Here is a 24,827-nt window from a genome sequence, read left to right on the forward strand (position 1 = left end):
TGGTCAAACTGCACCAGACCAGGAGCCTGCCTCCTGTCTGCTGTGCAGAGTGGGGTAGGAGAAAGGGGGCTGATGTTGGCGTGTCTCCCTACCCCCACTCATGTACCTGGTCACCACTGAGCAGGGAACAAAGGGAGCCTGTCTGCTGCTGGCTCATGAGCAGGGCTAGCCTTATGAGTGGGCGGGCTGGACCACCACCCAGGACACCGCACTCAGGGGGGAGGGCACGTCCTCCACCCGCTGCTCTGCTGTCTGCAGCTGCTGCTGCTCCTACACTCCCCTGCCCCTGCCTTGGAGCCACCCCTGGCCAAGCTGCTTGGGACCAGGAGCCTCCTGTGCACATGGGGTGGAGGGTGATACTGGGGTGTCCCCATTTCCTAGCCCATGTACCTGGTCTCTGCTGAGTTGGGGTTGGGGGACAGGGAGCTTGTCTGCTGCTGTTGCCGCTGGGTTAGGAGTAGGAGCTGCCAGCAGCTGCTGCTGTCTGAGCAAGCATTCAGGCTGGTGAGTGCAGTGCTTAAAGAGACAGTGTGTTGAACACACTCAATCCAACACACAAACACAGTGTCTCACTCCCCGAACACACACACACACACTTCCCCTCCAACATCCAAAAATATTTAATTAAATGGTATTCTGTTATTGTTTAACAGAACAATTAAAACTGCAAGTAATTGGGACTTTTTTTTAATCTTGATTTAATTTTTTTAATAATTAGACAGCCCTAATAATTAATAATTGGAACAATTTACCTAAAGATGTGGTAGATTCTCCAGCATCTGAAGCCTTTAAAACAAGATTGAATGTCTGTCTAAAAGATATATTCTCGCTAAATCAGAAGTTATGGCTCAGTGCAAGAATTACGTGGTGAAAGTCTATGATGTGTCGCTTCCCACAGCTCCCATTGGCCAGGAATGGCAAACCACGGCCACTGGGAGCTGCGAGCAGCCGTACCTGCAGACGCTAAGGTAAACAAAATGTCTTGTGGCCTGCCAGGGGCTTGCCCTGAACAAGCCACGAACCACGTTTGGGAACCCCTGGACTACATGATCATAATGGTCCCTTCTGGCCTTAAAAAACTATGAAAACATAAATACAGTGAAATGCCTAAGGAAATTTCCCCATGAAGAAGGGAAAGTCTTTTGAAAATTTACTTTTCATGTTTTGGGCAATTTTTTTCTGTGTTTTAGCTTGTATTTACATCCTGTTCTGCAGGGAAGGATATGAGAACTTCTTTGATAAGCTCAGTGAACATAATATTCCTGTGTTCATATTTTCTGCTGGGATTGGAGACATCCTAGAGGAAGTCATCCATCAGGCTGGCGTCTACCATTCTAATGTCAAAGTAGTTTCCAATTTCATGGATTTTGATGAGAATGTAAGTATGAAATACTACATTTCTGGAGTTGAAACGGGTAGGTAGAGGGATAAAGTGTGTATTACCCATATAATACAGCATAACACTCTAATTGAGTATGTTAATGCAGCAGATGCAGTTAATTGCCCTGCCATTTGGAAAAGGAGCACTGTATAGTCAGTCCTTGTCCTCGGTACAAAGCAAATAGAAGATAACCACCGACGTTGTTGATAGCTTACTTGGGACTGTTCTTGGGGCAGCATAATGGTGTGCTACCTTTTTTGCTCATGGCAGATCACCGATTTACAGTCTAACCCCTTAGCAATGCTTCTGCTCTCTGATAGTAATGAGTCTTGCATAAAACCTAAGAGGATTAAAAGAATAAATATTTGCCCAAAATAAAACATGTCACTCTGAAATTTAATCTGTTCTCATAACATTAGAAATAACTTTTAGCATTTGTTTAATAGGGTGTGTTAAAGGGATTTAAAGGAGAATTGATTCATGTTTATAACAAACATGATGGTGCCTTGAAGAACACAGAGTACTTCAAACAGTTAAAAGACAACAGCAACATCATATTGCTTGGAGATTCACAGGGAGACTTAACTATGGCAGATGGAGTTGCAAATGTTGAACACATTCTTAAGATTGGCTATCTAAATGATAAAGTAAGTAGTTTACATATTGGTAAGTTTGGGGTAGGATATTTCCTTCTAATCACACATACTGTGGAGCAGCAAAATAAAGACATTCTATAAAGCATTATGTACCTACTAAAGGGGTAACTTTAATATCTTCTACAGTTCAAATGTATTCCAAAGAGTTGACACTCAAGGGGTTTCCTCACCTCACACCAATGACTTGTTAAAGCAGAAGCTTAACTTTCCCCCATCCTTTAGTATTCTCTTTACTGGAACTTCTCCTGAAGCAGCTGTCTTGCTGGGATATGAAATTCAGGGGCTGGGGAAAGGCTATAAAGTAATCAATCACCTTCATAGGCAGTTCTTTCTCTCCTTAAATTTTGTCCCTTTTTCCTTCAGTCCCACATCTGTGTCTGAGCAAACTTGCTATATTAAAAGCAAGAAACTTTCTCCTACTTTGGATGAGACCCAAGACTTCGATTGCAAAACTAAAAGGCACTTCCAAAGTGAAAATGCATTCCAAATTGAAATATATACCATATTCAAGGGGTGTAAAATACTGCCTGTATTTTCTTCTCATCCACTAATGACACAATAGAAGTCCATTCCCAAATTCTACAGCCTCTTTCTGTCATGGAGCTGCGACAGGTTTCAACCTGGTTTGTTACTCATTGACAACATCATTATGCATGAAGTCTTGAGTACAGCCTGCCATAAATGTATATTGGGGGGAAAAAAAAGCCATATGTACTTGAGCGCCTATTATACATACTCTTAAATAAGTGGTTTGAACTTTAAACTTGCTTTTAGTCTCACTTCCACAAACTGTGGAACTCAAACCCTCAGTAGCTAGCAGTGGATATGCTTATTTCACCTTGATAATGAGGGGGGTGGGTGGGTGGGAGGAGACTTGATACTAGTTTTATAATGGTGGCGGACTTTTCTACATTAAAACATGTTAACTGGGTGTTCTTCCCCCCTTCATTCATGCTGCTAACAAGGTAGAAGAACTTCTGGAAAAATACATGGACTCTTATGATATTGTTTTGGTGAAAGATGAATCTTTAGATGTGGCCAATTCCATCCTACAGAAAATCCTGTAAATTGCATCTTCAAGTCACTCTACTTTTCCTAATTGGACAACTGGACAGAAGAGCACACTTGTGCTATCTTAGAGATGTGTTTATTATCCATATTTTCTGAACTCTTGTAATTCTTAATTTAAAAATTTTGATCATTTTTGGTATCTAAAAGTAATATACAGCATCCATTGTCAACTGGAAGCTTTACTGTTCTTATGCCACCCCTCACTGTCTCTCACCTCTGCTCTGTTTTAACAGATGTAATTAACTTTACGGCTTAGAGGACATTGCAATTTGTTCTTTTAATCATGCATATGAGAGGGGGTGTTTTAGAAATTGGAGATATTTTGTAACATTTAAGATGTAAACATTCTGTGATTAGCTAATGTGCAGGGGTCTGTGTTGTATTTTGTACAGTCCTGAGTTGTCTCTCACACAGACAGCTATATTCAAGAATCATAGTTGCACTTGAGGGCAGTGGTGTTATTTTAATGTGTCACAGTAAGTTTTCATAATATATTGGGTTTTTCCTGTGGTGAAAATGCTACAACATAAAGATGTCATGGTTCAGACAAAATGTTACTGTATATGGACTCTAGTATCACTTTACACACTATTTTAAATCAAATCACTGATTTCAAAAACTTGCTAAAGTTTACTTTTAACTAAATAGCACTGCCTTATCAGTAACAGTTGAAAGTTAAGTGTTAGTCACCTGTAAAGTTTATATTTGACTGGCTTTGGGTGTTTTGCACAACAGCTTTAGAGAATAGCTACCCAAAAAAATCTCCCATGGCAGGCTGTAAAATACAGTTAAGGGAAGCAGTTTGCTCTTTTGGTTACCTTTTAACATTTATTTACGTTCAGCTGTGCAGTGGGAGAATTACACAGGTAGCTTGCTTTTCTGGTGTAATCAGTACTACGCTTGAGTCAAAGGAAACTTCTCAGTACTGTAAGGATAATTTTACAAACTAGCACAGCAGCCCCCTGTCAGGGCTTCATTCTTTATGCTGCTTTATATGTAGTAAATCACATCCCATATTATAACAATGATTCTAAATACCTCTAAAGTGACAAGTAATGTACATACATAACTTGTTTTATCCTATTAATTATCTTTTGTGAACTTAAGTTTTGGTTTAATTAACAGTGCCATTACAGTTCATTATGTAAATCCTCCTTTCACAGGATTAACCATGGTGTTCACTCCTTGTCAAACTGACTGCAACATGAGCCCAATACATTATAGATGATTGCTACATCTGTTCAACTCCTGTTAACAATAAGTGAGTTGGCCGTCTGTGTGTTTTCCCACCCACAAAGTAAAGGTAGTTCTTGAAGTGACTGGCCATATGGATTACACTTTTCACGTGCATGTCCCCTATGCACATAGGATTGGATTGTTTTGGCCAGCAGTGTCAGTGAGGCCACTCCGAGGTGTCCTTGTATCTGTCTCCTCTCAGGCCGCAAAGCAGGTCCAACCATCCCTCTGTTCTCTTACCACTGCAGCAGCTCTATGCACTGTTAGGATTAGTAATGTTAATTAGTTCAGGAGTGAGTTGTAGTCTTTAAATTCTCTTGTGTCAAATGACAATCAGATATTTTGCTTGGAGGCTAGACAAGTATAAGGGATCCAGCACTATGATAGAAGCAAAACCCCCAGGGTTGTTAACCTACTCCTTGTGTAACACTTCAGTGCCTGCTTACAGCTGGGCACTCATTCAATATGCTCTCTAATCAAACAAAAAGCTAGAGAGGCTTGCCTAAAACTTTCTCTTGGAGTGCTCTGTACAAGCCTTCAGATAGCCAAAGGAAGGATGTAGCTAGACCTCAGTTACCACATCCCTTCCTTTATAGTTTGCCCCAGTGACTCAAAACTCTACCCTAAGCACCCATGCTCTGTTAACCAAGAGACCCTACTTGTTCACTTCCATTCTGGCACTGGTGACTCCTGAGAGGTGTAGGAAGGAACACAGCTTCAGAATCAGGTTGAGATGTTGGTTACCCTCTGCCATGCCTATGAAATCCAAATACAAGAGTCACCCTGGCTCTGACTCAACAGGCAAAAGGTAGCCAATGGCCAGACTTAGGTCCTTTTGGTGCATTAGTACTACCTGTTAAACATATGCCTCTGGTACCCACTAAACTTGTGGACCACCCTTTCTTTTGCACTGATCTCCTTCATACCTTGCTCATTGACACCATCCCTATTGGCACAGCGCATATCCAGTATGGAGTGATTTCTATGGGCCCAATAGTGCAGCCACCCTTGCTAGGTAAGCAGTCAGTTACAGAGACCTTAGTACTGACTCATTTCTCTCTAGAGTGGACATTAGAGCATCCCAGCACGCCTGAAAGAGTAGCCCCACCATTGGAGGAAGTGTACTCCTTTTCATCGTCCTTGTTGATGTGCAGTAGGGACTCATCTTCCCTCCACGGGGATCACACAGAGAAACATGAACTGCTCTCTCAAAAGGACAGGGCAAGGATTTCCAAGAACAGGCTGCTTGTTGTCCTCCATTATGTCCCACCAGTCTATGTCCCAGCCACGTGCTTATCAACCTTTAACCCTGCCGATTAAGATATGCAATACCATATCTGCGAGCCAGTAGCTTCTGCCCCCTACCAGGGCTAACTCCCCTCCCAAGTGGCAATATAGATCTTTGCAGGCAGGTCAACTAAAACAGCCTCAGATACTAGAGACAAAGATCAGACAAGGGAGAACAATTAATCTCATCTGCAATTTCCTCATCTGCCCCTGATGAGGCAGTGAACCCCTCACCATCTTCTCCAGTTGACTTATTTAAGTGGTTCCAAGATGTTAAAATGCATGGCAGAAGCTTGACCTACATTTGGGGGAGGTACAAGAGACCACAAATTGTTGGATGTTCTGCACCCTTCCAAGGGCAGTAGGCTCACCAAGGCAATACAACAATTACTGTAAGATAAGCAACCATTCTTTCCTTGAGTACATGCTAAATGGGGGGTTCAAAAACATTTCCATAAGAAGGGCTGCATGTTAATAAACTGAAACTTTCCTTCTACGATCACTTACTCTTGGGGGAATTCTGCCCACAATATTTTCAAATTCTGCAAAATACTGCATATTTTGTCAAAATAACACAATATAATCATGCCAGCTTCAATAATTTTGGTAATTTATTTCAAAATATCTGTCAGCAAGTATGTCTGTAACAATATGGACAACAAAAAAAGATTCAGAAAATGGTTTTTGACAAATAGTTTCCTTACTAGGCATATTAATACAGAACTTTCAGTAATAATTCATTTAAACTACAATACAGACACATGCTTCCCCCTCGGAAGCATTGAAAAGGCTTGAGGGAATCAGGGATAACAGAGGAGCTCAGGGAGAGGGAAGTAATTGCTGGGAAGAAGCCTGGGCGCTAACCTGAAGAGTTGTCGGATATGGATGGAAGAAAAATGGAACGGGTTTTTTTTTTTGGAGGGGTGGGGGAAGATTGTTGGGGAGTCTCTCCCATGAAGACTCTGGCTGACCCCTAGCCTCTTTCAGGTGCCTCTGCCCCTATGTGTCCCTGCACCCCCACTCAGTCATCCCTGTCTCTGTTTGGCCCCCATCCCAGTGTAACCCCCTGGCCCCAACAGCCCTATGCTGTCCAACTCCCTCTATACCACCTGGCCCCATGCACAGGGCACTGTGAGGAACACAGCCTCTTCTCCCTCTCCTCTCTCTGCAGCTAGCTGCTCCTGACCAGGAGTGGCTGCCCTCTGTTCTGCCACCACAGCAGTCCCTGGTGGGCAAAAGGTGTAACTGCATCACCTCTCCCGCAGAAAGTATTTTCTGCTGAGAAAAAATATTCTGCAGGGGACATGAATTCTGCATGTATGCAATGGCATAACTTCCCCCCAGGAATAATTTCTTAACATTGCTGTGGCACCCACAAATCTTGCCTACATGGAAGATTAAGACTCATACTTATGTATTTTTTGCTTTTTTGGAAGGAAAAAAAAATTACTAGCTGCTTCCATCTTCCTTTTCCAATTTATTCTGATGGCTAGAAACAAGAACCAGCATTGTATGACCAGCTAACTGTCCACATACTACTCATCTCCAGAGCCCCATCAGGTGCTGAAACACTTAATTTTTTTAAAATTGTGCTTATAATTTAAACAGCAATTTTTTAAAAATTAGTTTAGTTCTTATAACTTAAGATAGCTGCATGATTTATTCATTCAAGTTTCAGGGGAAGAGTTTAGTCATACTCCAAATTCCTAAACTAAATTTTCATGCACAACCAATATTTCCCCTTTTCTCCCCCTCCCCAATTGGCAGTACATTTAAAATGCAGGTGCTGATTCAGCCTGAATTAGAAAGTAGCATGAAGACCTAATTGCAGACAACAAATAAGAGTGGTTATACTGAAAGTAAATTTACTTAAGTTTTACCTCTACTCACCCTTTCAGTTCTCTTTTGTAAAAATCCAGGCTCAGATACCTGAGACCATCTATCACAAGTTTCCTCCCAAACAAGTGTGGCAGGCTACTCAAATGTTTGCATGCTACTGAAGATACACAGTAGGGTTAAATAAGTCAGAAAGGAAGAGTGAGTTAAACTCAGTGAGACATTGCCATGGGTCTGGCTATGAATGCCACACAAGATTGTTGCCTATTAGGTGAGGAGCTTAAGACTTCCATTTACTATGGTTAAAGTGACAACTTGTCTTTTTGATGGAACTGTTACAAAAATTTGGATATCTGTACACACTTATCTGATACTGCTCCCTACTTGGCATCTAGATCCGTAGGGCAGTTTTACCATTCTGATTTAACTGGAATTTTCAAGACCAACTGCAGGGGAAATGTGTGGAATGATTCTTAAAGGTTACTCACCAACAACTTCTTAAGCTGTGCTCACTGTACATTCTGACTACCCACCTGCCTTCCCTTCTTCCTGAGGGTTCTAGCACTGTGCAACTGGTTGAGTTATTTGGGTGTGCAAAATTGTCTCCACATTTTCAGTGCCACAAAAAGAGGAGCCCAATGTGCCCTGATTCCTTGAAGGTTGCTGTATAGCTCCTGTGTACCAAAGGCACCTTTTGTGAAATATGCAAAAGCAGTATATTTGAACTACAGTTACTAGTGAGCTATCTTTGTATTTTGAAACAAGATAGAGGAGGAAACTCTGTGCAACATCAGGAACTAAAGCCTCCATAAGAACACTGCTTTGGTGAGATGTTAATGGTTCTGAAGGGCCATTTGTATGATAATGCATGAGATTCCAACTGCAATCCATTAATACCTAGGATCTTCTACCAGGCATTAAAGGGCTAAAATTGGTCCATATCTAAGTAGTCAGTCAGGATTTCCTTGTAGTTTTTAACTAGGGTCCTAGCACCACAAGGCAAAACCTCAGACATAAAGGTAGTCTGGCTTTCACTGGGCATGGGGACATTAATAAGGGTGGTGTTTATATATAAATGTAAAGTTAGAGGAACTGTGTTTATTTTTCAGTACAAGCAAACGTCAAAGCACATTCTGAACAGGCACTGTTAATGGTGAGATCAATTTAAGAAACTCCAGACTTTCCAAAGAACCTTTATTAATATGAAGTACAAAACAGAAATATGTTATAGCTAATCAGTTAGAATTATTTTACTTAACTACTGTCAGCCCAAAGGGGTGTTCTCTCATCAGGGTTTTAGTTCCAATAATGAAACTGTATATAGATTCAGGATAGCAATCTTGCATATGGTGTGTGTATAAGGTTCTTGTTCTGATCAAGATATATTAAACCCTCCACCCCGGGGGGGGAGGGGGAGAGTACAATCTGTGTTGATCAATATTTTATATAACAAAAAAAACAATTATCCAGCATGTATCAAACCCAACAAAAGTTCATGGCATTTTCTGTAATTAAAAAATAGCAGTTTTTCAAATGAGTGTGCCAGAAAGTGTAAAACCAGCACCATTCATGTACAGATCAAGGAAAGCAGGTGTCTCACTTCAAAGCATATAATGGAAACATACACCTCCCTTTGTACTCTTCTATGACTAGGGAGGTATTTCTCTGCTGTGTGTGTTGAGGAAAGTTCATGTCATTTTCCAGAAAATATAATATTTAATCTAATTGTATTTATTTGGTCTGTTTGATTAAAACAACTTGCTACATTTACAGATCAACTGGGTGACTGTACTGGCTTTAACATACAGTAGACATGATATAAAATTTAGTATTCATACCTTGACAGTGCTTTAACAGTCCTCTGAGAGTGAAGTGTTTTAGTTAAATAAGATGTAGGAATGTAGCAAACTTCTGTCACATATCCAGTAAAACCCATCATTACACATGTGGGCACAACTTAAAATACTCATTTTATTCACAGCTTGCCAGAATTTTCCAATGGCATGTCTAATAATTTATTTGTTTGTAATCTGCAAATGATAGATCCTACTGGAGATTATTAAAAGGGGCTTGTTCAGTTATTGAAAAGAATACATGCTTTCTAAAGGGGTACTACCAGTAACTCTAATCTGTTAATGCAGCAATTTGTTATTTTGCAGGTATGCTAGTGGGACACATTTTTCTGTTTGTTTACATACCTGTAGAATAACTTTAAATACAAAAAGGCTTTTTAAAGAACTAAAAAAAAACCAATTGCATATTTTCTACTTTTCATCCAACCAAGTGAAGTACATCATTCAATAATAAAATTGTGATTCTAAGCATAAAAATTAACCGTATTGTTCACGTAACCATGTTTGTCAGTACACTCAATCTCTTTATAAATCCCACACTGAGGCCCTTAATGTTTTTTTTAAAATGTAACTACCCATTCTAGCTGAAAACCTTCTCGTGTAATAACCCACTCCACATATACCGCCATGCATTCATGAAGAGTTGTATACAAACACCTTCCCCAAATACGATCCCTTCAAACACACACACACACGCACAGTACGTCAAACATCTTCCAGTACACACACAGTGACAGTAGGTCAGCTCACTGGTTTTTTGTTTTGTTTTACAGTTCATCATGTCCCTCTGTGGTCTCTTGGTCTTTCAGTTTGAATTCTTCAGCTGTAATCTTGCCATCTCCATTTCGGTCCTGATTTGTGAACATATTTTTAACAATCTTTGCAGAGTCAAAGCCAGGAGCTAGTTTTCCTTTGCCAGAATCAACCTGAGCTTGAATGTATTCTGAAAACTAGGGAGAAAAAAAAGGTTCACAATGGAATAATTAAAACAACAGACTAAATGGATATTTTAGAAAGACCAACAATTAGTCCCATACTGCTCAGTACTAACTACCAGGGTCCTAACCACTGGAGGGGCGGGAGAACATATATGTTATTACCCTAAGATTTTACCATCTAAATTGGACAGATCAGACATGAAGTAAAATGTTGCTACACTGAAGTCAATAGAAGTTTGGTCATTCACTTCAGTGAAGCCAGGATTTCACCCACAATACAGATTGAAGATGGGTTATCTGAGAAGGACCTTGCATAAGAAGAGTTTTGAGAAGGGAAATGAATGAAAAGAGAGGGGTTTGGTTTTGTGTACAAGTATAGGGAATTCCAAGTGTAAAAACTGACATGGAAGCAAGTGCAAAGGTAACATTTCAATAAATTTTCCTCACACAATTTATTAATCCATTTATCTTTAACTACTTCTCCTATGACTTTAAAAAAACAAAAAACATATACCTAGAGCCATAGAAGGGCTGAGCGGGGGACTTGGGGTCTGTGGAAAAATTTTAAGTCAAAATGGGGATCCTCGGGTTGCTAAAGTTTGAAAACCGCTGTGTTAGTTTATAGTTGTTCTAACACAATTGTGAGCCTCAGTATAGGTAAAGACTGTCATATTTACCATATCAACTGATTATGGAGTTAAGGCTAAGATTGTGTCACAGATATTTTTAGTAAAAGTCACAGACAAGTCACGAGCAATAATGAAAAATTCATGGAAGCCCGTGACTGTCCCGGACTTTTACTAAAAATATCTGTGACAAAATGGGGAGCCTGGGCAGCTGCATAGAGCTGGGAGCTCTGGAGGTCTCCCCTGCTGGCTGGGAGTGGTGGGGGTCTCCTGTGCTGCCAGCGGCAGCCAGGAGCAGCAGAGGTCCCCCCTGCCAGCCGGCACTGGCTGAAGTCACAGAGGTCTTTGGAAGTCACGGATTCCGTGACCTCCGTAACTAAATCGCAGCTTTAGTTATCATTAACCCTGGGATGAAATCTTGTTTAACATGTAAATTAGCATGTGTTCTAACACAATCTAATATTCCAATGCAGGCATTTGAGCTAAGTAGGTAACCTTTAGATTTTTGTCTAAAGGCTCCAGGAAGTCTGATTCTTTAAAAGGCTTCGGCTTCCCTAAATAGTAACTATTTGCTCTTTTGACATCCATATTCTGTAACCTCACCTCCCCTGGAGGGATTAAGGAAAAAAACAGCCAGTAACAGACTGATCAAGATGCAAGTCCAGTATAATAGCACAATTTTGGTTAAAAATTTGGAGGCCTCAGAACCACCTTTTCTTTGCAGACTCTGGGAGAAAGTTGGCTGGCTAGCATGGCCTACAACTCTGAGACCCTCCTAACCTTTAAGTACAATTTTGCAGTTGCCAGGGGTAGCTTTGACAACACAAGAGACAAAAGGGAATCTCAGACAACTGGAACAAAAAACAGGGACAAGGCCTCTACCTTGAGCAAATCTTTTAAACCAATTCCATAGGACGCTTTTTCTAGTAGGAGGCTTTCAGGACTCCAACAGGCTCCCTTCAGATAAGTATGAGACATCCTGCCCTAGAATCCCAGTCACCATATTGTCAGTTTAAGGGATTGAGAACCAGAGCATCCATGCCCATGCTGCCACAACTAAGATCACTCAAAAGCTGAAGAAGTGACTATAAAAAAAAAAAAGTAAAGAAAACTTTCCTGAAACCAGCTAAACCCCCACAAATTTTAACTAAAAACTGTGAACCTTTTTTAAACAAAAACTACTATACTGTTTAAGAACTATTTGCAAGCAATTATGTCAGCTAACGGAGAAAGGAAGAGGATCGTTGGTATTGCAACTGCTGTGAAAGGTGCAAAGAGAGTAAATAAGGGGTGACTAAAAGGGGTATGTACTTATACCCTCAGCCTATTTTATGCTGTCTCACGGAAACTGCGCACCCTGACTTAGCTGCCAGTTCTGCTGACAACCAGTTCTATGACTAGGCAACAATATAACAGAGAACTTTCAAAAGCTTTCTGACAACAAGAGAGATGCAACCACACACTCCCCTAAACTAGGCCCCAGTTCAAAGGAAACTTTTCCACTGGATCAGGCCACTAAAGCGTAAAGTTTTTTCTCATGCAACTGTAGGTAGTTTTTGTCATGGGATTTGGGATCCAATCCAGATCAGTAAAGGGTTGTGTCACTATTTGCCCTACAACCCTGGGTGCCTTAAATGCTTTGGTGCGGTAGCTACCAGCCTGAGATGCTGACTGCCAGCCTACAAGCATGCAGGTCACACCCTGAGTGGCCGTGTGCTGTTCAGCAACTCTGACTCCAACAGCCTGTCTACAGCTGTACAGCCCCATCTGGCTTCCACCAGCCTTGGCTACCACCAGCAAGGTGACCCCAACATACCCCCAGCCCTCTTCTGGGCAATTCAGCGAAAGAATATCTTCATTTGTTCTTCTAAAGACAAAAGCATATCACAGCTTATTAACCTACTGGGTAAACACACTTCTATTTAAACACAGCATTTAGCTTATAGTAAAAATAAAACAAATTTATTAACAATAAGACATAGGTTAAGTGATGCCAAGTAAAAGGAATACAGTTAGAAAGGGCTATAAGCAAATAAAAGTGAAAACATGCATCTAAACATCTAAAACTTAATCTAGCAAGGTAAAAGCTTTTTCAAGATGGTTTCTCACCTATAGTCTGTTTCCAGTTTCAAACCCCTGCCCCTCTTTGTATGAAGAGCCCATTTTTCTCAGCTTGCAAGAGCTCTGTTCCCTTGTGTTTCTCTAGTGATGATTGCCAAAGATGGCTTCTGTCTTTGCTTACATCTTCCAAAGTTAAAATGATCTTGTTTTAAGAGGCAGGATGACCTCATGCTATTTTTCCCTTTCTATGGGCTCCTCATCCCTGTGTGTGTAAGTGGGGCTTCCACTGTTTTGATTCCACCATGCTGAATTTGCATAGAAGACAGGTAAATAGCTGCCATCTCTCGGGTCTGGGAGGGAACCTGTTCCTTCCTGTTTGGCCACAGACTTTAACACCTAATATTATTTATCCATATTTCCTCCTATAGTGTTAATATATATTTATTTCACCATGATATTAATCACTACTGTGCCATTAGCATTCAGAAAAGACCACACTCCAAACAGTTTTATAATACTGTATATTTTATACCAGCAGTTGATTCAATTGATTATCACTTGAGGTTCAGCCACCCTGTCTTTATAGGCCAATAAACCTTTAAAATGGATTCTTCTGAGGATTACCCCTGAAAGTAGGGTTTATTCAAGCTGCGAGGAAGGAGATATGGAGTCTGGTGGTGAAGGAAACTTCATGTTCTTTCTTCCCGCACTTGTTAGCTTAATAATTATGTTTACCTAATATGTAAAAATGGACCTTCACTGTCTTTTCTTGAAAACCAGGCTGCTCAGAGAATCAAATAAACATTCGTTTGTCTAAGGCAGACCTGGCTACCAACTTCCCCTGACATGCCTCATTTAATCACACTTTAGTCCTAATTCCAACATATATCCATCTCTTAACACACGCATTATGCAAGAATATTAATGCACAATAAGTTATTAGTTTTCAAATGATACCTCCCAAAGCATATTTTGTAGAAAGGTTATTACAATTGTGTGTAGGGTGTAAATACAGGGTTACTTAGGATCACAGTCTTACAACAGAGAGCAAAGAGAATGGAACTATCACACTGCTGAAAGCTTTTTAAAGAGAGACAATAACATCAAATCTGCTCAGCTTCAAATAATGAATTAAAAATAGTTTCAGTTTTTACACCTGCATTTGAGCCCTCTAGACTCTCTTTTTTTAAGCAAATTTTCCTTTAATAAACAAAAAATGTCCCTTACGTGTTACCATCTAAAATACTGACACAAACAGAGGCAGGGAAACTGTGCACAAACTGCTGTCCAATGCAGCAATTGTACAGACTGACTAGATCATTTTCCCCCTCTAATCTCAGTTACAATAATCTCAGGTGCTATTTGTAACAATAGCAGCCACAAAACTTCACAGAGAAGTGTGATTTTCAACATTTACAAACATTTTGACCCAACACCCTTTCTCACATCTCCCCGCCAGCCCCTCTATAGATCGAGCTCTGGTACCAATAATCACATCCAAGCTTCTCCCTCCCCATTCAGTTCTGAAACACAACGTACATTACATCTATTCTGTAGACAAAAGCCTTTCAGCTCTACTGTAAGGGTAGGAATGGAGCAGCGATAGGAGAGAGGGAGAGAGAGATAATAGGAAGAAGGGGGAAAAGGGATTTATTCTTTTAACTTGTCTTTCTGCCTTTTGACAGCCCATATTGTTCTTGGTAGGGTTTTTTGAAAATTTAAAATGTAAATTTCATTTAAAATGGCAGCTTCCTGTTAACTTGGTAATAACCATAGCCTGGGCTGGATAAACTCAAAAACTTAAAGACAAAACCTGACTTATCCATGAGCTTGATGGTGGTGGAGCTGGGGGGGGGGGAGGGGAGGCGCGGAGAAAAAAAAATCTATGCAGGTGGTTTTACCCCTAAACTCACCTCCTCCAGAAAAACTTCTCCATTATTATCCTTGTCGATTTCTTCAAAGAGATTTGGAGAGACATCACCATGCCAGACAAACATGTAGCCATCAGGTAAACCAGACACTAGTTCCAGCAGTTCGATGTCAAAAACTAATACTGCACTACCAGGAACTTCTCCTTCTGTCACAACAAATGGCACAGTTAAGTATTAACTTTCAGTTAAGTGGCAAAAGGACAATTTAGGTTTTTTCACAATTAAAAAAAATCTATTACTTAAAGTGCAACAACAAACAAGTGCTTCACTAGGGGTCCGATCCAAGCCCAATAAAATCAATGGGAGTCTTTTCATTGACTTCAGTGGGAACTGGATCAGGCCTTATATAAACAGCAAACTGGGGTTAGACCATACAAAATTTTATTATATGAGACACATGAAGCACTACATATTTGCCATAAGTGACATATGTAATGTGAGTTTTAATCTTAAAGGCCCTGACTCGGGAAAGGCACATAAACAACTTTAATTTAAGCACTTGAATGGAACTTAAGCATTTGCTTAGGTGCCCTTCCTGAATAGGGATGCTTTCCTGAATTGGTGGCCTAGCTAACTTTAAATCCAGACACTTAATATAAAAGTTAACTTTTCCTTAATAACTGTGTCCCAAATTTTTATTAATAAAAAAGAAAAGGTATATGGCAATATATGGCAGCTGCATATAGCCTCTAGCTACAGATACAAGACTGTCTTTGTTGTCTGATATATTTCCTCCACTGGGACTCTTCTTTGAGGAGACTGAATTTGCATGATATTGGGTATTTTTTAAAAAAGAAAACAAATCAAAAAGGAACTTCTGTTCCAAAATGAATAAAGGAGTCTCACCAGATATGTAAGAAAATACTAACATATTCAGAATCATGCTAGCATTTACTCCAGACCATATATCCAATGTAATGTCAATAGTGTCAAATATCAACGACACATAATTTTGTAGAATTCTTAAATAAAAATAGTGTTTTTAATTAATAATTTTATGGTGGTTGTCTTGGAGTCACGTACAAATCAAAGAGGTGTTCAATTAATCTCTCAAATTTATTCCACATTAAACTCAGTGTGATGCCTGACGCTGAATCTTTATACAACAGAAGTTGTCTATGTTCTTTAGGAATCCAAATCCTACAAAGTCAGAGTGGGCTGTGGTGATGCATCTTCTTCCATCAGAGCCTAGAGTTTGATATCATTAGGACACCATTCACCAAGTTCTTTTAATTTAAAAGGCCAATAACAACTCCATGTACTGGGAGCTGATAGTCCTCTGAAGTTTCTATGTTTTATAATCAATTCTTGGAGCCCTATAATGCCAAATTAAAGTCTCAATCCCACGAAGTTCCTCCTGCAGATTAACTCTATCCCATGCAGAGCTACACCGACTCCAATAAGACTGTGCACACGGACAAGCGGAAGTGCAGGCCCAAGTACAAAATTATCAAACAATCCATCATAATGCCTCACTTTTAGCACCTAGAAATGACTGGGATTCACAAATCCTGGGTTCAGCACCTAGGCTCCCTGTATAATGAATGGGAAAAGACAGGCACCAAAGAATGGGATTCACAAGAGGCAGCACGCTGAGTGAGGAATCGCCCGAGCTAACCAATGGGAGATGCAAAGGGAAGGCGTGTGCCCCAAGCCCTGCCCTTCACAGGGAGTTAGGAGTCAAGTCTGGACTGCAGGAAGGCACCTAAATCTAGTTTGGATTCACAGTTGTGAACCCTCTTCTGGAATCAGGCGCCTAAGGGGTTTCTTACAAGAGGAGGAGGAGGAGCTCCCTCATAACTTTTAGCTCTGTAGTTACGGTACTCACCTGGGAGTCCCTCACTCAAGTGACAGTTCAGTGTCTAAGCCCTGGTCTACACTACGAGGTTAGGTCGAATTTAGCCGTGCTAGGTCGATTTTATAAGCAATGTGTCTACACAACCAACCCCATTCCGTCGACCTAAAGGGCTCTTAAAATCAACTTCTGTACTCCTCCCCAGCTAGGGCAGTAGTGCTAAAATAGATCTTGCTGGGTCAAATTTGGGGTAGTGCAAATTTGACGGTACTGGCCTCCGGGGGCTATCCCAGAGTGCTCCAATGTGACCGCTCTGGACAGCACTTTCAACTCCGATGCACTAGCAGGTAGACAGGAAAAGCCCCAAGAAATTTTGAATTTCATTTCCTGTTTGGTCAGCGTGGCGAGCTCAGCAGCACAGGAGACCATGCAGTCCCCCCAGAATCGCAAACGAGCTCCAGCATGGACTGAATGGGAGACACTGGATCTGACTGGTGTATGGGGAGAAGAATCTGTGCAGGCAGAACTCCGATCAAAAAGAAGAAATACTAATATTGATGCCAAAATCACACAGAGCATGGTGGACAGAGGCGACAACAGGAACATGTGTGAAAGTTAAGGAGCTCAGGCAAGCCTACCAAAAGACAAAGGAGGCAAACGGTCGCTCCAGGTCAGAGCCCATACATGCCGCTTCTATGATCAGCTGCATGGCATTCTAGGGGGGGAACCCTACCACTACCCCACCACTGTCTGTGGATACCTGCAAGGGGGGAGTCTCACGCCACAAGGAGGAGGATTTTGTGGATGAGGAAGAGGAGGAGAAGGCACAGCAGGCAAGCGGTGAATCCGTTCTCCCCAGCAGCCAGGACCTTTTCATCACCCTGGAGCCAATACTCTCCCCAGGCGGGATCCTGGACCCTGAAGCCAGAGAAGGCACCTCTGGTGAGTGCACATTTGTAACTACAGAACAGGGTTTAAAAGCAATTGTGTTTAATACTTGATTTGCCCTGAAGAATTCGGATGCATTCGCGGCCAGTACAGCTACTGGAAAAGCCTGTGAACATGTCTGGGGACAGAGTGGGAATCCCCCAGGGACATCTCTATGAAGCTCTCCTGGAGGTACTCTGAAAGCCTTTGCAGAAGGTTTCTGGGGAGGGTTGCCTTATTTTGTCCTCCACGGTAGGACACTTTACCATGACAAGCCAGTAGCAAGTAGTCTGGAATCACTGCAGCACAAAGCATGGCAGTGAATGGTCCTGGGTTTTGGTCGCATTCAAGCAACATTCAGTCTATGTCTTTCTGTGTTAGCTCAGGAGACTGATATGATTCATGGTCACCTGGTTGAAATAGGGGAATTTTTGTAAGGGAACAGTAAAAGGACCCCGTTCATGCTGGGCTGTTTGCGCTTGGGTAAAAGGGATCATCCCAGAGAATACCCATGCAGTGGGAGGTGCATGCCGCACAGCCACCAAAAACCACAGCCCCTCCTTTTAAATGGCAAAGCCAACCGGCATTCCTTGCTATGGGAAAGGATGGCACTGCACTTTGAAACAATTCCCACATGTTATGAAGGCAGAAAAAGGCAACCCCACGTACCCTTTGGCTTACCCTGGCTGCCTGGAAACTGAATTCTGTTGCCCAGCCGTGTGTGATGTGTCACCATACCCACAGGCACTCGATATAAAAGGCAAAATGCGACCTTGTACCTAAAGCACATGTGCTGTCTGCTGTGAATTGCTTGATTCACTGTGAAAGAGTCTCCCTTTTGTTCTCAGAAATGTATCATCTTAAATTTTACTCTCCCTTTTTATCCCCCCGCAGGTGCAAGTGTTTCTACGCTCCCCCTATCATCTCCGTCCCTGAGGTTATCACAGATTAGAAGGAGGGGAAAAAAAGCACTCGCGATGACATGTTTTCCGAGCTCATGCAATCCTCCAGCACTGATAGGGCACAGCTTAATGCATGGAGGCATTCAGTGGCAGAGGCCAGGAAAGCATTAAGTGACAGCAAGGAGCAGAGGCAGGAAGCGATGCTGAGACTAATGGAGGAGCAAACGGACATGATGAGGCATCTGGTGGAGCTGCAGGAAAGCCAACAAGAGCACAGACCCCCGCTACATCCACTGTATAACCGCCTGCCCTCCTCCCCAAGTTCCATATCCTCCTCACCCAGACGCCCAAGAACACGGCGGGGAGAGGCTCTGGGCACCCAGCCACTCCACTCCAGAGGATGGCCCAAGCAACAGAAGGCTGTTATTCAAACAGTGTTGATTTGTAGTGTGGCTACAATAAGCAATGTGCCCTTGTCCTTCCCCCCTCCCTCACCCCACCCGGGCTACGTTGTCAGTTATCTCACTAAGAAAGAATGCATGGTTTCAAAACAGTATAGTACCTTTATTTCCTTTGCCAGCTGTGATCAAAGGGGGGAGGGTGGTTGGCTTACAGGGAATTAAAATCAACAAAGGGGGCGGGTTTGCAGCAAGGAGAAACACACACAACTGTCACACTGTAGTCTGGCCAGTCATGAAACCAGTTTTCAAAGCCTCTCTGATGCGCGGCATGCCTAGCTGTGCTCTTCTAATCATCCTAGCGTCTGGCTGCTCAAAATCAGCAGTCAGGCAATTTGCCTCAACCTTCCACCCCGCCATAAACGTCTCCCCCTTACTCTCACAGATATTATGGAGCACACAGCAAGCAGCAATAACCAGCAATAACAATGGTAATGTTGGTTGTGCTGACGTCTAACCTAGTCAGCAAACAGCACCAGTGGGCTTTTAAATGTCCAAAGGCACATTCTACCACCATTCTGCACTTGTTCAGCCTACAGCTGAACTGCTCCTTACTACTGTCCAGGCTGCCTGTGTACAGCTTCATGAGCCATGGGTAGGCTGGGTCCCCAAAGATAACTATTCGCATTTCAACATCCTCTACGGTAATTTTCTGGTCTGGGAAGTAAGGCCCTTCTTGCAGCTGCTCAAACAGCCCGAAGTTCCTAAAGATGCGAGCGTCATGCACCCTTCCCGGCCATCCCACGTTGATGTCGGTGAAATGTCCCTTGTGATCCACCAGTGCTTGCAGCACCATTGAGAAGTACCCCTTGTGGTTTATGTACTGGTTGGCAAGGTAGTCTGGTGCCAAGATAGGGATGTGTGTTCCGTTTATCGCCCCACTACAGTTAGGGAACTCCATTGCAGCAAAGCCATCTAGTATGACCTGCACATTTCCCAGATATTACTGGATAACAGAACGTCAGTGATTGCATTGGCTACTTGGATCACAGCAATCCCCACAGTAGATTTCCCCACTCCAAATTGATTCCCGACTGACCGGTAGCAGTCGGGCGTTGGAAGCTTCCAAAGGGCTATTGCCACTTGCTTCTCAACTGTCAGGGCAGCTCTCATCTTGGTATTCCTGCGCTTCAGGGCAGGGGAAAGCAACTCTCAAAGTTCCAAGAAAGTGGTCTTACGCATGCGAAAGTTTCACAGCCACTGGGAATCATCCCATACCAGCAACACTATGTGGTCCCACCAGTCTGTGCTTGTTTGCCGGGCCCAGAATTGGCGTTCCACTGTATCAACCAGCCCCACTGCCGCCATGATGTCCCAATTGCCACAGCCTGTGCTTTCAGGAACGTCTGTGTCCATGTCCTCCTCACAATCATCCTCTTGCTGGCGTCTCTTAGCCAGGTTTTGCACATATTGCAGGATAATGCGTGAGGTGTTTACAATGCTCACAACAGCAGGGTGAGCTGAGCGGGCTCCATGCTTGCCGTGCTATGTCGTCTGCATGGGTAACCCAGGAAAAGAGGTGCGAAACGATTTTCTACCGTTGCTTTCACAGAGGGAGGGAGGGAGGGGAGACTGACGACACGTACCCAAAACCACCCACAACAATGTTTTTGCCCCATCAGGCACTGGGAGCTTAACCCAGAATTCCAATGGGCAGCAGAGACTGTGGGAACTGTGGGATAGCTACCCACAGTGCACCGCTCCATGAGTCGATGCTAGCCACGGTATTGAGGATGCACTCCACCAACTTAATGCGCTTAGTGGGGACATGCACAATTGACTGTATAAAATCGATTTCTAAAGAGCGACCTCTATAAAATCAACCTAATTTCGTAGTGTAGACATACCCTAAGATGCTTTGTGAATCTAGCCCTTCTGCCGACAGCATTCCATTAAGACAAAGAAACATTCCTGACACATGGAGACACTGGCGCTCAGTGGTGTCCCGTGGTAATCAGCACACTGGCCAGAATGTCACATTTTCAGAGCTATATTATTAAAGGTGGAAAGTTTATTTCAACCAAACACTGTTTTGTTAAATTACTGGCCTGGAAAAGCTCCAAAGAGAGCACTTTAACACTACGGGATAATTTTAAAAATGTTAAAAAAAAAAAACAAAAAAAACAATCCATATGTTTAAAAATAGTATTTTTCCTTACCATTTCAAGCCACTCGTACCCTCCTGCCCCAGAAATAATGAAAAACAAGACTAACAACACATATACATCAGTCGCTCAGTAGGTAATAAGTTACACCACCAGTCGTCTATTAGGTTGCATTTACTTACCAACACCAGCTTCTCCATAACCAAGATGGGGCGGAATAACAACTGTTCGCCTCTCTCCAACGCACATATCTCTAAGACCCATGTCCATCCCCAAAACAACCTGTCCAGATCCCAGAACTATATTATATGTTTTACCAAGACTAAGCCTGAAAAATAAAAAAGAATTTTTACTACTTCCAAGTTATCACTCAAACTGTACAGTTTCTATATCAAAGTCCCTATGTGGCCAAAAATCAAGTTTACCCCTAATTCTATGTGCTTCTAAATAGCCAAGTGGTGTAGTTGCTGAGGTAACAGATTGTAGCTCCTATCTCATACAGACATCATCATCACTTGAATTAAACCTGATTAAGGATTTTAATCCTCCCAAATCAAATCAAACTCTGAAATACTTTGTCATTCAAAAAAGGGCTTCTTGCCTTGCAAATATCTTTGGGAAAAAATACTTTGTAAGCCACAGGCCTGATTCTGCAAAGGCTTAAGCACATGAGTAAATTTACTCATACAAGGAATCCCCTTGGCTAAATAAATCCAGCTGGGATTTTCAGAGGAGTTTAAAGGAACCATGCATCAAACTGCCATTGAAATTCAATTCAATTTCTTAGGCTCCATTCAGAATCCCAGTTTGTGTGTCTAGTATATGAGGTAACTAATTTGAACCCCAAGGCAACTGAGGTCTTTATCATTTCTAAGAATCTTGCTAATATTTTAGTCCTATCATGTTATAAATTATGACTTTCTACTGGGGTCTTATTTCTAAGATGTATTTCTGTGGAGTGATAAACACATTATATATACTTTGTCTGCAATGTTGTTGTAGCTGTGCTGGTCACAGGATATTAAAAAGACATGGTGGGTGAGGTAATATCTTTTATTGGACCAACTTCTGTTGGTGAGAGAGATTCTGTACCTTTCAGTCAGGAGGTAATAATTATACCGCCGGTTGTTTATTAGGTTTCATTTACTTACCAATGCCAGCTTCTCCATAACCAAGAAAGGGCAGAATAGTACCTGTCCATCTCTTTCCAATGCATATATCTCTAAGACCCATGTCCATCCCCAATATATTCAATAAAAGATATTACCTCACCCACCTGGTCTCTCTTAAATATACATTATAATTCTAAAAGGCAAGTTTGCAATCTTGGGACTTTTTACTGGCACCTATCCTTGCAGCATCCGAGTGCCCCTTTTTCTGTCAGTCTCTTTTGTCATTTTTTGCTGAATTGTGTGACCTGAGTATAGAGCCTCTATAAGGAAAGGATGGATGGTCCTGTGATTAGGGCACTACCCTAGCACTTTGAAGACCTGTGTGTCAACAGATATGACAGTGCCCTGCAATAGCCTTATAGGCCTGGCTTGACATGTGTCATTGGAGGTGGGTGAGGTGTCATTTCTTGGGAGATAGGATTAGGGGAGGTAAATGTATCAGCTGGCTGGAAACAGAATGTCTGTACTAGCTAAGATAAGGGGAGAACACTCATGGAACCATTTACAATGGATAAAATAAATTCGGAATACAAATAGAAAGTTCTACATTGACGTTGTATGGAAGAGCATACTGTACGGGAATTGTTTCCTACAAAGCAACCAAGACAATCCCAAAACATAACATGCAGCGTATAGTAAATGCAATGCACTGTGTACATGTATACAAAGGTAGAGGTTTTACTGTGTAGGTCTGCATGTATGGTACATCCTATATCCACTGTGCTTGATTCTGATCAACTAAGCATAGCTTTGCTGCATGCCAAATAAAGGAATCTGAGTGACAAAATTGGAGTTGAACTGAGTTCTTGGGGACCCAAGTGGAAGGGGCTCTGGGAGGAAACCCCAACAATCCTGGGCAAACTTTATGGAATTAAGTTAAACCTTACTGAATTACATGATCACGATCCAACCGTTTCTCCATGAAGATCTCAGCTGCAACAGAACCTAATGAAACACCCTAATTCATGTGTATTTTCTTTATCATTGTGGTGACAATTTCTATGTTCCTCTCTCACATCCCTATTTCTGCTGTCCCCAACTCTTTCCCTTTGGTTGCTCTCTCTCCCCCGTTTTTTTCCTCCCCTATATGAAAAGATTTTATAGACATTGTCAGACAGGAAAAATAAACTGGTCCCATGTTCACATGAATATTTTAACATCACTGTTAACCTTTTTCCTTTCTGAATATCCTAATTGCTTTGTATGCTATTCATTTTGACCCACGCTTTCATAGTTACATAGACTATTTCGTATGCCAAGTGACGTACTTACGTTGAGTCTAACAATGTGCCATCCAGGAGCGAGGCGTTGTAGTGGTACTTCAGGTAATCCCCTTTCTTACTCAATACTGTGCAATTGGAAGGTTTGTAATGAGTAGTAATGTTGACAGAGTCCAAAGGGTTATGGAAGTCAATCACATGGATGTCAAAAACCAGTACTGCAGATCCTGGAATCTTTCCTAAATCGTAAGCAATCATATAAGGAGAAACAAACGGCATCTACGCAGGTACATACTGACCTCATACTTCACGCAGTGAGAATATATAAAATGTTGTGTCTTCTACTGAGTGATTTTGTTCTTGGTTTCAGTTTACATTTCTCAGGATTAAAGCACTGATTCACCTCTGCACACAACAACACAGATACAAGATGCTTCCAATGAAAGACACTTAAAATGTACAGGATACCAATCAAAATGTACTATATTAGCAGTCAGTTCAAGAATTAAGGAAAACATTTCCATAATTCAAAGTTTCAAAACTATGCACTCTACTTTGCGTTTTTAATAGCTCAGTGAAGTTGGAAGTTTACATTTTCTGTGACCAACTTAGCCACTTGATTGGTACCTCACCTACCAAGTCACTATTAAAGCAGCAAAACTGTATCAGAACATCAACACTTCCACCACGCACGGGCAACTGAATAGCAGCAGAAAAAGGGTTAAACTGCTTGAAAAATCTTAACAAGTATGTGCTTTTTCTCACACCCAAAGTATTGCGTGATTGTGTTACCAACAGCGATAGATGCATCCACAGCCACCAATAGGTTTCTTTGCTATAAATCTAATTCCCAATTAGCACAGTGGAATGTAGTCACAAAAATGAAACATTTCATAAAAAGTTATTAATGGAAAATAATGTTTTATGTACTGGGAAAAGCTTCTTAAAACACAAGCACACAGCTGCGATTGACTAGAGAAACCGACATATCACACTCTAGCAATACCCTTCCTAGAGGCGAGTGAGTTTTCACAAAGGAATTTTAATTGTATGTTATACATACACACATCCTTTGTTGTTACATGCATCCACTGTTTACAGCGGCGGCTTAGTTGTCCACAAATTTGTGGCTGTGGAAGCAATTGGGAAGAAAACTTAACACAGAGAAATCCTTTAGCAGACACAGTTTATTAAGATCTACAGGAAACACGCTCTCACTGCAGAGTTTATAAACTTGCAGACTTCTGGCCCCCTAGTAGCCCATTTGTCTGAACCATAGATTATCCAAATAATTTTCATGTCCCCACCTACAGCCAGACAAATGAGACTGTGTATAATTATATCTAGCTAACTAAAATCATTTTGAAAACTC

The 24,827-nt window shown here is 41.7% G+C and overlaps 2 protein-coding genes across 15 annotated transcripts in view; one reads left to right on the forward strand and one right to left on the reverse strand.

The window, feature by feature from the left end:
- Nucleotides 1–3,660, forward strand: part of NT5C3A (5'-nucleotidase, cytosolic IIIA) — a 36,874-nt gene extending 33,214 nt beyond the window's left edge. The window contains 3 exon segments of the mRNA XM_073332957.2: nt 1,216–1,378; nt 1,828–2,028; nt 3,003–3,660. Of these exon segments, the coding sequence (XP_073189058.2) occupies nt 1,216–1,378; nt 1,828–2,028; nt 3,003–3,104 (466 nt within the window). The 3' untranslated portion in view covers nt 3,105–3,660.
- A 4,987-nt stretch (nt 3,661–8,647) lies between these two features.
- Nucleotides 8,648–24,827, reverse strand: part of FKBP9 (FKBP prolyl isomerase 9) — a 58,240-nt gene continuing 42,060 nt past the window's right edge. For 13 of the 14 annotated variants that reach the window (XM_073332944.2, XM_078851705.1, XM_078851706.1 and 10 more), the window contains 4 exons: nt 23,508–23,694; nt 21,246–21,391; nt 14,859–15,022; nt 8,648–10,270 (listed from right to left, as the gene is read on the reverse strand). In XM_073332944.2, coding sequence (XP_073189045.2) covers nt 10,088–10,270; nt 14,859–15,022; nt 21,246–21,391; nt 23,508–23,694 — 680 coding nt within the window. In that variant the 3' untranslated portion in view covers nt 8,648–10,087. The remainder of the gene's footprint in view (nt 10,271–14,858; nt 15,023–21,245; nt 21,392–23,507; nt 23,695–24,827) is intronic. The other variant, XM_078851710.1, reaches the window with a different exon arrangement.

Source organism: Lepidochelys kempii, chromosome 2 (assembly GCF_965140285.1).
Source record: "Lepidochelys kempii isolate rLepKem1 chromosome 2, rLepKem1.hap1, whole genome shotgun sequence".
Classification (NCBI taxonomy): Eukaryota; Metazoa; Chordata; order Testudines; family Cheloniidae; genus Lepidochelys; species Lepidochelys kempii.